The sequence below is a fragment of the Phasianus colchicus genome, chromosome 1, assembly GCF_987193195.1.
Source record: "Phasianus colchicus chromosome 1, bPhaCol1.hap1.1, whole genome shotgun sequence".
NCBI classification, from domain to species: Eukaryota; Metazoa; Chordata; class Aves; order Galliformes; family Phasianidae; genus Phasianus; species Phasianus colchicus.
Window position 1 is genome coordinate 93,504,234 of NC_143436.1, and position 14,647 is coordinate 93,518,880.

The 14,647-nt window shown below is 35.0% G+C and overlaps 1 protein-coding gene across 8 annotated transcripts in view; it reads right to left on the bottom strand.

Moving 5' to 3' along the window:
• Positions 1-14,647, bottom strand: part of DCAF6 (DDB1 and CUL4 associated factor 6) — an 81,274-nt gene that overhangs the window by 16,421 nt on the left and 50,206 nt on the right. For 3 of the 8 annotated variants that reach the window (XM_090152525.1, XM_090152534.1, XM_090152545.1), the window contains 6 exons: positions 13,202-13,261; positions 8,660-8,765; positions 7,977-8,119; positions 7,053-7,136; positions 6,562-6,886; positions 1,790-1,831 (listed from right to left, as the gene is read on the bottom strand). In XM_090152525.1, the coding sequence (XP_090008651.1) occupies positions 1,790-1,831; positions 6,562-6,886; positions 7,053-7,136; positions 7,977-8,119; positions 8,660-8,765; positions 13,202-13,261 (760 nt within the window). The remainder of the gene's footprint in view (positions 1-1,789; positions 1,832-6,561; positions 6,887-7,052; positions 7,137-7,976; positions 8,120-8,659; positions 8,766-13,201; positions 13,262-14,647) is intronic. The other 5 variants (XM_090152539.1, XM_090152517.1, XM_031612697.2 and 2 more) reach the window with 3 other exon arrangements.

The following is a 14,647-nucleotide window of genomic DNA, read 5'->3' on the forward strand; positions in this document are numbered from 1 at the left end:
ATCCTTGATAACCCTGCTTCTTTCCAACACCATTACTGCAAGGTGATCATCTCTCAAGTTCAGCTGTAGCAACTGGTTATGGAGCTCAGGCGCACTTCCTTTCCTACATTCTTCTCACCTCAGCTCTGATCACTCAACTAAAACAGCACAGAATCCTCCAGTACTAAGGATCTTTGCCTTTTAAGGTTTCCAAATTCACTAAAATGCAGCCAAACATTGTCTGGTTTCGCTACCAGGAACATTGCTTTTCTGCTGTTTGAAGCCTGTTTTTGTTGTTATTGCCATCTTCTCATTTGAACTATTTTTTCCTATCCAAATCAAATGCAGGGAACCTAAGGCTTATTCCCATTACCTTAGAAGAAGTTTCTCCGATGTTTTCTGGTCAGATCTATATTAAAACAGATCCCCTTCTTGAATATCAATATTTGATTGTGTTTCTGATTTTAATTACTAAATACCCATGGTCCTATGGAAGCCTCTGACACTCGGAAAGAGATTTATTACTGCTGTCCAATATCAAGCATTAAGGAGGTTCATAAACAGCAGCAGAACTGTCATGCTAACAGCCCACTGACATCCTAAAAGCAAAAATTTATTTTACTGCTGATTACATAAGACAAAATGTTTACCCAAATGCCTTCCATAAGTCATTCCCTCTAACACAACCAGTATTTCAATTCTCCTTAGATGCAAACCTTTCTACATTTTCATTTTTCAGAAATTCTGATATATTACAAAAGAACAACTAAAATCAGAGAAAAGTATAGTGAAAAAAAATTCCATGCTGAATAAATTATTCATTTTTATATGACATTTATAGCAAACAAAATCTATCTTCTGGACGTTACTGAAGAGCTAAAGAACTCCATGGTAAATATGTTTAATACAGAAAAAATACCTATTGTGAAAGCTAGGTACAATATAGCAAGAAGAACACCGACTCCTGAACCCCTTCCAAACACTGTTGTGTTAAATTTATGTATTTCAATTACAGCTAAGTTTGAAATATAAGACAATGGAATATGTGTCTATGGTATTTTTCTCTAAGCATTTAAGATATAAGACTCAGGTTAAGTTTTGTATGAAACAACATCCTATGTCTTTTCCTTTGTAGCCACACAAGGACAGTGTGTTATTTTTCATCTTTAGCATTATTTTTCCCCACCTTTTCTCTACTTCCCGAGGCTTTAGCATTAAATCACACTAGAACATTTCTCCCTCTTATGGCACATGGCCAAACAGTTTCCCAAACCTTCTATATTCTTATAACTAATTCACTGAAGTGTTTCAGTGAAGAACATGAGATCAAGTGTCTTTTCCATTTAACCTCATTATATTTAGCACTTTTTTTTAGAAATAGTTAGCACTTTTTTGATAAATATGCATTATCAAGTATACCTTTGATAATTACATCTTGTTCAGGGAAAAAAAAAGATGTAAAATCTTATATTTTTTCAGAACTGGGTGTTCTCTAGTGCCAGACAAAGCAGATGCAAAGTTAAATGTTCCTCAGCAGCCTAACAAAAACGATAATTGTTTTTCACAAACTTAACACTTTACAAATTCCATTAATTTCTACAGCACACAATAAAAATGTTAATGTTGTTAAATGTATACGCTGCCATTTTTTTTTTTTCCATTTCCATGCAAAAACATGCAGCTAAGGATAATTCATAGCACTTTAAGTATAGCAATTCTTAAAATGCCAGTTAGATACAAAAAACAGGAACCTGATAAATCCATTATACAGAAATAATAAGAGGGGGGGAGGAAAAAAAGAATCAGTTACCTCATTATTCTATCACCTATCGCTGTTCCTCTGATATTATATCTAGTAAAGGGAACAACAACTGAAGTCATTCAAAAATGCTGGATATCATGTTTTCAAAAAGGTTAGCATCCATTACAAAATGTGTTCTACTTCTTCCAAATGAGGAGATTTATGCTCAATGTGTTAGTATTTGAGACTATTTCAATTTCAGCAAAAATAATGTTCAGATTACATATTAGTACACAAAGTAGATCCTATAAAATGCAGTAATTTTCATAGATTATAGTAGAAATGGAAGCAGCTGCATTATTATTTCAATTTTACGTTTGCATTTGTTTCAAATTTTGATTCACTAGTTTAAAATCTTCCAAACTTCACCTCTGCTCAAAGGTCAGCTTCTGTCCAAGTCTAGAGGAAAGTAATGAAGGAAATTTAAGAAGGAAAACAGCCCTGAAAGAGTTGTATTGTCTATTTTGTGAAAATCAAGCTCAGTCAGTTAGAAACAGCATTCTCTGCTCGTAAGGTTTATATATCTTTCTTAGATTCCTCATTCTGCCTCACACAGATTACAAAGTACACTGTTCAGGTGAGCCATATTATCTCTCTCTGTTCCAACTACACCTGCTAAACTTAGTAAGTTTTAATGAAGAAATGCCACGGGCCTAATTTAAGACTTCAAAACCTGTTTATCTTCTCATATTTGTAAGACAAAGAATCATTTCATGTGGCTGTTTTTTTTTTTTAACTGAAAAATACTCTAGGCAATTCCTAATACATTAAAAAGAATGTGTATTGACTAGCCTGTAGTCAATCCAAAATAGAAGCCACTGATCTTCACCATCCTTATAATGATGTTCAGAGGTTGCAGAAAAGCTACAGGAAAAGAGATGTCACACTCTCAATTCTTTCAATGAATATCCTTCTACATCAAAACTATTCCAACCTGATTCCCAGTCAATATTCAGTTGACTTAACCAATTTATCAACCACAAAAGACTGTTGTATTTCTACATATTTTGCTGCTAGTATTTCAGGCCCTTTTCAAAACACTCGTGTAGGTGCAGGGGTTGTGTTTCTCTATCTGTCACACGGTCTTTCCAGGCAGGTTAGCTGGAAACAAACTACCCTCATTGTGTTTTGAGACGTTTAAGGAACTACAGTAAGAGTTTATGTCCCTTGCATCAATTCTTACACTGTATAAGTGAGATAAAAAATACCCAGTTCTTCGTCTGAACACATAAAAAGTTGGAATCAATGAATGTTCTGAAAACATTAGATTTGCAAAATCTAGCTTTAAAAAAAGCTATTCATAAATCTGAAATCCACATCTATCTTACTAAAAATTGTCTGAATCCTGCAAAGTTGAAGCAGCAGGAAGTTCGTTATTTAACTTCAAGTCGTAGGGTCAAAAGAGGTATCAGAAGGGTACTTCAGCCACTTCTTTTCCTTAAGAGGAAGTTTAAGTTCATGATTTCAGAGTACAGGTTCAGAAGGCTATCCTCCCTTTCTCAGTAGAGGAAGCTTTACTTCACAGTGGAAAGCTAAGACAGTTTCTTCAAACACATTTCCCCATCTGTGGAGTTTCTCCTATACATAAACAATAAGTAGTTATTAGATATGGGAAAAAAAAAAGTAAAAAATCCTAAAATTTCCTCCAAACAAAAGCTAGTAATGTTATATACTGCACAAGTCTTAGTAGTTGAACTGGTTGTTGTTGTTGTTGTTGTTTTTTAGCACTGTTTCAAAATTTTTTTCTCCTAGAGAAAAAAATTATTTTTTGCCACTATGTGCGTAAATTAGGTTCAGAAAAGTTACATTATCGCAGGACAACCTTATACCTTCTCTGGAAAGAAAAAGCAAACAAATAAAACAAAAAACCAGTACCTCCTAGACATTCTAGACAGATGAAATCTACTGTACTACTTCTGCATTAATGACATTAATTATGTCACAGGGATGACACATGGGAAACTCAATAATTAAGTAAATCTGAGAAGATGAGATTTAGTAAAGGAATTGTTAGGTATCACAATTTACTAAGTGAGAAAAAAGAGAATGTAAGACTATAGGAAGTATATTGGTGGAGTTACTCACTGGCCTTGAAGGCAATTTGTTCAATGTATTGCTAACGACCTTTGAGCAAAATGTAGGAATGTACTCATGCTATGCATTGAGAACGTGAAATTGGGTAATTTTAAGAATACAGTACTGTAGGACCTTGAGAACAGTCATATACTTCCAAGCTTCCTTCTGGTAAAAGATAAGAACAATATCCTGCCAGATACGATGAATCTGAATAAAATTCAAAATAAAATAAATTCAGTAATCTGAAGACAAAAAAGCCACCATTATGAGGCAGCCATAGGCAAGAGAGAGGAAAGATGCAACTACATCCCATTGGTACCACAGAGAATCTTCCCTAGAAAATGAGTAATGCTCATACCATTACTCTTACCAACGTCCACACAGCACAGTGTGCATAATTCTGGCCTACCAGATTCAAAAAAGAGTTGGAAGTAGGAAGAGTACAGAAGGGAACCGGTACAATGCTGGAAGATTACTAGAAGACTTTACTGCTAAGAGTACAGAAAATCTTAGTGCTCTTTAGTCTAGCAAAACAAAAGCCAACAACAGGCAGGATGAGCATCATTTAAATGATGTTCATCCTGTTCATCCATGCACTGGGCATGGAAAAAAGAGTTATTTCAAAGCACTACGTTAGCACAAAACAAAAAGACTAATTATGGTCAACTTATACCCATTGTATTAGGAATGCTTTGAAGCAACTTCCCACTTGTTAAGGCATCAGGGGGATTTTACGTAGGGGATATGTAAGTTTATGAAAGGGATAATATGTTACAACATCTGTTGCATAGTAGAGAGGACTTCCAGTTCCTTTCACTCCTTTTCATGAGAGATATAAATACTAAGAGGGCTTATAGCTAGACTTTAAGACCACCAGTGCCTTATCTCTCTGCCTGGATATCCAAATTTTTTTCATTACTCATAGCTTGTCTCATTTTTCTTCAGTATGTCAGAGGGCATTTAGAAACTCCTGAAACCAGAAGAATAGGAGGGGAACAAAGTAAATACATATTGTTAGAAATTAAACTTGAAAAGTTCCCTGTTTATACATATACAGAAGTAGAATAAAATGAGGTGGTCAGTTTAAGCCTGAGTAATGAAAGCCTGGAGGCAATCCTAAACTGGTATTGACTAAACAGTAGCTTTTGTCAGTTTTTATATGGGAAAAGTAAAAGGGAGTGAGGGACTGCATAAAGGATTTTAATTGCATCATTCATTTAGTTGAACGATTTTTCATATATGATAGATCTCAACTACTACAGAATAAATTTCAGTGCACAGACGAGGAGAAAAAACAGTGTCAGATGGAGAACAACTTCAATTAAGATGTCCACACTAGTGGGAAACTGTAACAGCTGTAGCACACTCTGAAATATCATTCTAATTACATCACTATAAGAACTGTTACCTAATAGAGAAAGTATAAGGTGCATGAAGAGAAGCTAAGAATCCTAACGAAAGCAGAAATGAGATTAAAATTGCAGAGTATTTGACAGCTTGCTCTTCATCCACTACATTATAATGAACCTTGGCATTGCAGTAGCAACTCTTCCAGCCACAAGACATTTTATCTGCAATTTAAGTTTACTTAGTATTGTGTGAAAAATTAACAGATTAAAACAGAATTTGTACATGATGACTTTTTTACAGATATCACTTACTGAACTATTTGTGCTATGCAATAAGTAACCACTGTCCTTTATGTCACCACTGACCATGTAAACAGCTTAGGACTGTTTCTTAAACTGCCAACTATTCAAAACCTTTTCTATACTCAGTTATTAAATTCCTTCAGATTATTTAATGAATATACACTGTAATGTTTAAAGTAAAGAATTCGTATTATGAGCACAAGAAATTAATAGCAAGATAATACTGACTTTGAAGAGGACAAGAGTAAAGCTAAGGCATCTGACACTAGGTTATACACCTAAAATGAATGAAAGACTTTCTTATTATCTCTAAGGATGTTGCTTAAGTAATTCATGTAACTTTTAAAAAGTCCAACAATCGAAATTAATTAACAAAGGTATTAAAAAAGCAATACTATACTGGGCATATACTAGGTTTACCAAGTGATCAAACAATAAATTATTGTAAAAGAAAAGAAATATACAAAGCATATTAAATGCAACTTTTCTTGGCAATGACAACCTTCAGTAAACCATTTTTTTTAATCCTATACATAGACATTCAATAACTGAGAAGAGAAAAAGGATTACAGTTTCTCCTTCAGAGAATAAAAACAAAAATGATTGAGCCTATCTGCCTTAATGTATGTACTACAGAAAAACATACCATCAATGAACAACAACAATAGCTTCTGTTTTGTCAAAGAAAAAGAAAGTACAGCTGAAAAAGCAAATTTAGGCCCCTATGCCCTCAATGCGATTATATGAATTTCTGATTATTCTCATTGGAGCCATAATAATCAAAAGTGACCAGCAAATGTTTAGTCTTGGGGTATTCAGCAGGAACAAAACAAAGCACAGGCAGATATTAGGTGTGTGGGAGCTTGCCTGGCTAGGGGGAAAGATGTAGCTATACAAATCTTACATATAGGCAAATTAGGCTCAGCCATAAGGCCAATCAAGCTGACAAAAACAACTTTTAAAATTAAGGCTATGAAGCATTGGCTTCTAGTACTTCCACTAAAAGAAAAATGCATTTTGCCAAGCAGCAACAGAGACACGTATTCCTCTAACCTGTGTCCTGGTCCTCCTCGATACCTTGCTCCTGGGATCAGAACAGGATCATCATCACTGTCATCAGTTTCTTGGAGAGCTGAGGTTCTGGTAGAACAATCTTCTGGAGTTGCAAGCCCTGAGGATTCTGGGTGTGGCTGAGGTTCATCGCTTGCACTAAGCAAGTTGGCAGTGGATTCAGCACTTTGCTGACTTGAAATTTCTTGATTTGTACTTTTTTCACTTGAAGCTTCTTCCTCCACAGTTCTGGAGACAGTCTCAACACTGGAATCATTTTCTTCTGGTTGGATTCCAGGATGCTCAGTAACAGGTTTATTGGATACAGCTATTGGAAAATATTGGTGAAATGATTACAGCCTATTTTAGAAGTCATTATAGATGGTCATAAAAATTAAATTATGCATATTGATTTTATATTGGAAATTATATTGGAAATTTATTTTTTTTCACTTTCTATGTCCTCACATAACACTATTAGTACATATACATACTTGCTTCTGTTGTCTCTACAGTTTCATCTGTAGTTTTCAGTTCTTCAGCACTTGTGTCTTCCTTGTGAGATTCATCAGGAACTCCTGAGTTAAACAACTTTATATTAAATTGCATGATTTCAATTAGATGCACATCTACCAGTCCTAGCAGATGGTACCAGCAGTCCTAGATCAAGCCAATCCCAAAGCAATGCCCTGCAAGTTCTGTATCTCACTTTACTGCAATCTTAGATATTAATTGGATAAAGTTGGTGTATCAAAAAAATAAAAATCTCTTTATCTAGTTGCTCAGGTCAATACATAAACAAAGAAGAAGGTGTTTATTATTCCTTAGTACACTTGTATCCCATGCAATCAGAATTCAGCTGCAAAACTAGCAATATTACTCTTCGAACAGATGATTGCTTACTGAAAACTACTATTTCTGAAGAAAGAAATTAAATTATCCCTCTACTGAAAGTAGATTTTTCTGGAAACTGTTATTTGACTTGACTGCTCTTTTGGCAATGAAATGAGTGAGACTACCTCATATTAAAGAAAAAATAAGTAGAACCTTACATAACAAAATACACCTGAAAGTTGAAAGAATTGCTGCAAAATACCTAGCACTCATTACAACTATAAACAGCAGCTCTACTAGTTTTCAATACAAATTAGTGCAAAAACATGTTCCTAAGAAAAAAGAACAAGAGTATCAGAACTAAAACCAGGAAAAGCTCATTTTATTTGCACTTATTTGCATCTCTTTCGGGTCAGTACATTTCTCCTTCAGAAAAAAAACAAACACAAACCACCAATCTCCAACACAGAACAAAAGCACCGTGTTCTATTATGGCTGTATTCTGCCTTCATATGCGTGTGTATGAGACTCCCGTTGTATTCGGTGGTAGTCATAGACATATGAGAGCAGAAATTTTACCTTACCATTACAGAAGTAATGCTGAATCTTACTTGTTTCTTCATCTTCAGGTCCTGACTCTTCTGATGTTTTTGTTTTTAAGGAATCTTCTTGGCCTTCAGTTTTGCAATGACTTCCACTCCCTCTAGAGCTTGAATTTGTGCTGCTCCTGGCAACGTAACATGTAAAAAGCAACAAGCAAAAAACCCACAGAACTTAGAAACAATATAAATTGATAAGAAAATCACTGCAATGCAGTCAGGCATAGAAATACTGAATTCATTGTTTTACAACTTAGGAACTGTGCCCACAGAAAGACTAACTTGCTAAATAACATATGAGAAGTTTGGTAGAGCCAAGAATTAAAACTTGAGTGCTAACTCCCAGACTACCTTTCCATCAGTGTACTTTGCTTTAGTAAGAGCAGTGAATGCAAACATGATGCTTGGTTTTGATGACAGTAGCTGGGTTTCCAACTACACTAGCATTAAAAAGATTTACAGTAAAATATCACACACTCTTACATAAATTCCACACTGAAGCATGACCATCTTTCATTTTGAACATGCTAACAACTCCAGACATTTTCAAATTGGATACATACTAATTGGAAAATATACTTATATCATATGTAAAAATATTTGTATCTATGCTAGACCAGTGCTAATGAAATGTCAACAAGAAGTCAGAAGCAAAACTAAATTCTTACCACTCATCAGTGAAGTCCAATTTTATTGTGCTAGTAGTTGTTCCTTCTGTACTGTAGTGCAAACTTAAAACTGGTTCACTCGTTCCTGTTCGTGGCTTATCACTCTCTGTAAATATGAAATTGATAAAGTTTGGATGAGCATCAGTGACATACATAAAGATGCTATATTTCTGAAGATTCATTTTATTATCTTTAAAAAGATCATGTTGTTAAGACGTAACATTTAAGATTTGCTACAGCCCAAGCAAACAGTTAAGAAGTTTCAGAGTAAACACACCAAATTCACACTTTGCAATGCTTTAAAAATGGCTTTAAATTATCTCTATTTACAAAGAGCAAGCAAAGATGCTGCCCTTCAACATGCAGATAAATAAAATTGTCAGCTAGGTATGTGTACAACAATATGATCCTTTAAGAGCAGATCTTTTTCCTATCAATTATCTTAGTAATAAGAACATAAAGTACTTTTGATGTTGTGTTCAGTCCTGTTAGTCTCATGTAAACACAGGAAGAAAGATGATGACCACAGTCAGCGGTCTAGAAATCCACCTTCTCCTTTACTTTTTTGTCTACCTAGAATCCACTCAACTACTAATATACTTAGACCTGTCATAAATAGTCAAGTAATTGCAATAAAATGACTCTAAGTTCATGTTCTGATAGCTTCAGGCTTGAAAAAAATCTTTCATATTATAATGACTGTAAGCAGAAGGGAAGTCATTGCAAAACTAAATATTTGTGTCATCCAAAATCAACAGATGTCAAATTGAAAACTGCTGTAATCCTGGCAAGCTCCTGCTGAATTTGTAGTTTTAAGGACAGTTCAGTGGTCACCTTCAAAATGGAAGTGCTCAATAACATCCATCCACCCACACAACCTCCTTGAGAGAAATTCATGGTGACTCTCTATCTACATGCATGGCTCAAGTGCCATTAATGCTTAAGTTGGCTACGGGCAACACTAATAAGTTAAAGGAAAGTAGCATCAAACTAAGCCTCACTACATAGGTGCCAATCTTTCAGAATTCAGATGGCTTAGTACTAGGCACTGCTCAAATGACCAGTAAAGTAGCCTACATAGTCTTGCTTTGCACAAATGCTGTTTGGACAAAAGCACGACAAATTTTCTTTGATTTATACGCTACAGAAATTTGGTCAAAAGGATATTTGCTGTATTGGCAACAGACCAGTACCTAGAATGAAGTAAAAACTTTAGATAATCGTTGGGTAAACATCAATTAAAATCTAACATTCAATACAAGCCTACAAATTTCCCGTGCCAGAACAAAAATGGCTACAATATTGCCACAGGATATTTATGAAAAAAAATGCAATTAAGTTGTAGGAACTATGAAACATAAAAATTTAACCCAGCAATCAGTACTTGTCTGTAAACAGTTGACAAGACAGAAACCCACTACAGTATCAGAGCAGAAATCAGTGCTCTGAAGAACTTTAAATATGTATTTCTACATTTTCTGATGACAAACAGAAAATAGAGTAAAAAATCATATGGCAGAACATTAATCAATTATAAACATGAATTAATTATACATGAGGAGCATCGAAATAAAAGCTCATCTCTAAAACAAAGCTTCTAGTTACATTCTTATTAGAGTAAAGCAAAGATCAAACTGTATCTTATAGTGGCATGTATAAATATTCTGAATGAAACTGAACAAAAAATGATGCATCTTTAATTATCAAATTTGTTATATCTTTTTCTTGCAATCTGTCAGCAAGCATCTCCTGGTGTAAAAATCTGCTCAACATTTGGAAATTCCTTCCTATGCATGTACAAATACTGATCATTTCAGCATACTGCACAGTTATCAAGTTATCATGAGTTGGCCACTGGAAGAGTAAAAGATGACAGAGAATTCATCTTCTTTCTCACAGATACAGATGAGACCTATCTTTGAAAGAGGAAGTGAGACAGAAAGACAGACAATTTAGTGCCTTGAATAGTCCTAGGCAGCCATCAAACTATTGCAATACTATAACCTGATGCTACTATGCAATATTCACTTCTGCACAAAACAAGTTAACATTTCTAACCAAAGTAACTGAACATCATGAAACTATAATGAATATAATTGAATGTTTGGATTGTGTTATAAAGCTCAGATCTATCATCGTAAAGAGTGCTTTAGTGTCCTAAAACGTCAGGATCAAGAAACTAAAGCCTTCTGATTGCACTAACTGTGGAGGCAATGCTTGTATTTATTCATACTAAAAAAAACAGGAAGAACTGCCATAAACACATCCAAAGAGGGCACTGAGAACTCTGCCACAGTTTGACAAACCAACCTGCTCCGAGCTAGCTCACTTATCTATAGTGTGGCACTGAACAGTCAGGCATGGACATCACCATAGCAGTGATGTTCCATAAATGCACACACTAACTTGCAAATATCTAGAAATACCAGTATATTCAACGTGGCTTCTGCGTATGAAGGAAGAAACAGTAAGATGGCGTGGGATGCATGCATCCATTTACACCACAAAGTTACCAAGCTAGTGCTCTGGCTTCAGGTTCTCTCACTTATCATACCAATTCAAACAGTACCTTAAAGACATGATATTGCCTATATGCTAATATTACAGATATCCTTTATTATTAAAATCACAATCAAACAAAACATTCTGTGTTGATTATTACCATCTATTTGGAAGTTATTTTGTAAAGAATGGATAGATGTGCAGCTTCTCCTGGAATGTCAGAAAAAAATGGCATGTAAATACGTGTTTCTATAGGCATAAGTATCAAAAGGTCTTTAAACCCAGAAAATGTCTTAAAATATAAATGACAATAACACAGACTGGTCCAAAAGTAAGCCAGCTAAAAAGTACTGCATTAAGGAGAAGAAAAAAAAAGTAAGAACGACCAAGTATTTCTATATAAGAACTGACACAACTTCTTCCATTAGCTACTTACACATTTCTGAGGTTTCTATTCAAGTATCAAGTAAAACTAACAGAGTTTAACTCCAAAATTCTCCTCCGAATCTCAGCAAATTGCTCCTTCTGGTTTTCATTTGGATAAGATAGATTTCCTAGCAAATTATTTCCTTTTCCAAATTCTTAGGTTACAAAACTTAAGGTAACAGTGTCTCTTCTGCTGATCCTTATCACCACAAAAGAAAAATGTTACCTTAAAACATTCCAGATTGCTACAGTTATGCAGTTAACAACAGTAACATACAAACTAGCTCTCCTGCTCTACAAGAAATTTTGGAACTGATTTCTGGGATGAAAACTTCTGCTTTCATTTTTCTTGTTACGTGGGTTTAATTTACCAGCTTTATTGAATAAACTGTTTTATCAACTTTCCAAAAATTTTCAGCTGTATGAATTTCAATAAGCATACAGACTTGTTAATTCTAGCTTACTCTACTACCATTAAATAATGCTTTGGGTTCATAGAAGAGACCATAATTTGGTCACTAATAACAAGCAAGTCTTCCAGCCTAACCTGAAGAGTGATGTAGACTATTAAACCATGAATAACTAGTAAATGTACATTGTAAGATTTAAGGCTATTTCATCACAAAATGTAGTTCTACAACATGAATTTATTATATCAATAAATCAAACACAGCTTGACTTTTTTCCCCCAGCATTCTTGGATCCTAACATAAATCAGGTCTCAACAGTTGCCAAATACTGTCTTTCAGAAATGGAACATCAAAATAGCATTCTAGCTTTCAATGCAAAACATGAAACAGCCAGCTCTTTTTTGGCATTTGAGCTACTTAAGCTCTATTGAGGCCTTGATATGGAAGTAAGCTTAATGCAGAGCGTATGGAAATCTATTTTTAAATTACCCTCCATCATTCGTTAATTATTCAGGCATAAAAATTCACAGCAGATGACATTGGTTCAGCTAGAATAGGGTCACCTCCAGCCAAATTCACTGCTCGCAATTTAAAGGCTCTGATGAACAATGGGTGTAGAGAAAGCTCAGAAGCATTCTTTCTATCACTAGATCCTGAGGCATCTACAAAGAAACACTAGTACTTGCTTAGTAGAAGGAGTAGAGGACAAAAGATTACAGAGGTAAGATGCACTTAAATGCAATAGGTGCTCGAGTTACTCAAACTGTGCAAGTACAACAAAGCTGCATGTATCTTTTGCATAAAATAAAGTGCTTTAGCATTACATGATTGCAAGTTATTTCAAGTTGACAGCTGCATTCTGATTCAAGAACAACCATCCAGAAAAACAGAAAAGCTATTTAAAGAATTAATTTCATATTAAAAAAAACATACCAAATTTCTGTAGAGTACATAAGACATTTAGCGTACCTACATTGAATGCATTATGAACTGAGCATAGGATGGCTTTCAAAAACAATTAACCTTACTCTGATCCTGGTATTGAGAATCAAATAAATAACAAGTTTCCAGCAGATCTGCTTACAGAATTCTACTTTATGCAGATGAACAGCATTTTAGACTGTTTATCATCACGAAAGGCAATTTTAAAAAGGAAGCATTGCAATCAGCTATGGCTGGGTATAGCGTATTTCCTGTCACGCACCCTGTTGCTCATCAAGTGACATGGATCCAAGCTGTTTGTTAACCACAGAAGAAGGAGAATCTGAAACAAAAATGAGATTTCAACTTAAAACATAAGCAGCAGAGAACTGCACAGCAATGTCACGATCATACGTTAGTTTAAAATAAAAAAAATGAGAAGCAGCAACACAAGGAAGCTTTGGGGTTGTTTTATGAGCAGCCAGCCATATTGCATTTTCTAGGCATGAAAGAAGCAAAGCCACTTGTTTCAAATCATTACGTGTTTCTTTAGGAAGTCACTGAACAGCCTGAATATCCTGATGCTGATATTAAAAACGCCTGTCCAATACCAAGGACTTTGCTTTGTTCTTCATTTCTAAAATGTTTCAAAGAACACTGAAGAGTTATGACTTCTAGAGCCTTTGCTGAAACTATCAAATGACATTAGTACTTCAAACCATGTGCTACATGTAGATTTCAGAGTATTTATACATCAACATGAAATACTCATGGCATACCAGTACCTTCAATACTTGTATCTATGGACATAAATTGTAAAAGATCAGAGGATTTCTGAATACAGCAACATACAGATTGTTTGCATAACATCAAGGCACCCAAACAGATCCCACTCAGAAAATAGTTCAATAGTCTTGCATTCCTAGATGCTATAAACATCTGCGACATCTGATGACCGAAAATATCTTCATGAGTTTATGACACAGCACCACACCAATCAGTCTTACAAAAACTCTAATCACAGAAAGAAAAAAAAAAACAACAGCAGTAGACAGTAAGTTCTACATCTTCTCTGAAGTCCATTTCCCTTATAGACTCTGAAAACCAGATCTTGCTTCCATATTACTGCAAGATGCATGGATGTACACAAATCAGTGCAGTATTTCAAACATAATATTGGCTAGGCTACCATATATTGGTTCCACTTGTTAATCTTCCGTTATAAACAAATTCATACTAAGCTACATGGATTTAATATCCTGTATTACAAACTGAGTTAGTCTGCAAACTTCACAGCATGCTAAAAGAACTTCAGCATGAATTTAAACCCTAAATGGAAAGCAAACAAATAGGAGATCTCCTCTTACAGGTGACTCACTCTGAGTTTGTGCCAGATTAGCACATGACCAGTTTTGTAGAACAGCTATAAGACCTGCTGAACTGACAGAGCTGATTTAAAAGATACATCCTCAAAATGATCCTCAATTCTCAACTACTGGTGCAAGAATCACCAGTTCCCTCGTTACACTGACACCTAGCACTGTGTGGAAGGGGAAAAGGAATGAAGATAACCAGGGGAAATTTAATGCAAGCTCAGTGTGCTTTGGAGGCTGGCTTGTGTCAGTAATCAGGCTTGGACACATTCACTAGGGAATGGAATATAATTCTAAATTTGCCTTCGCCCCTTCACCTTTGTTCAACCACGCTCATACCTTGCGCTGAAACACCA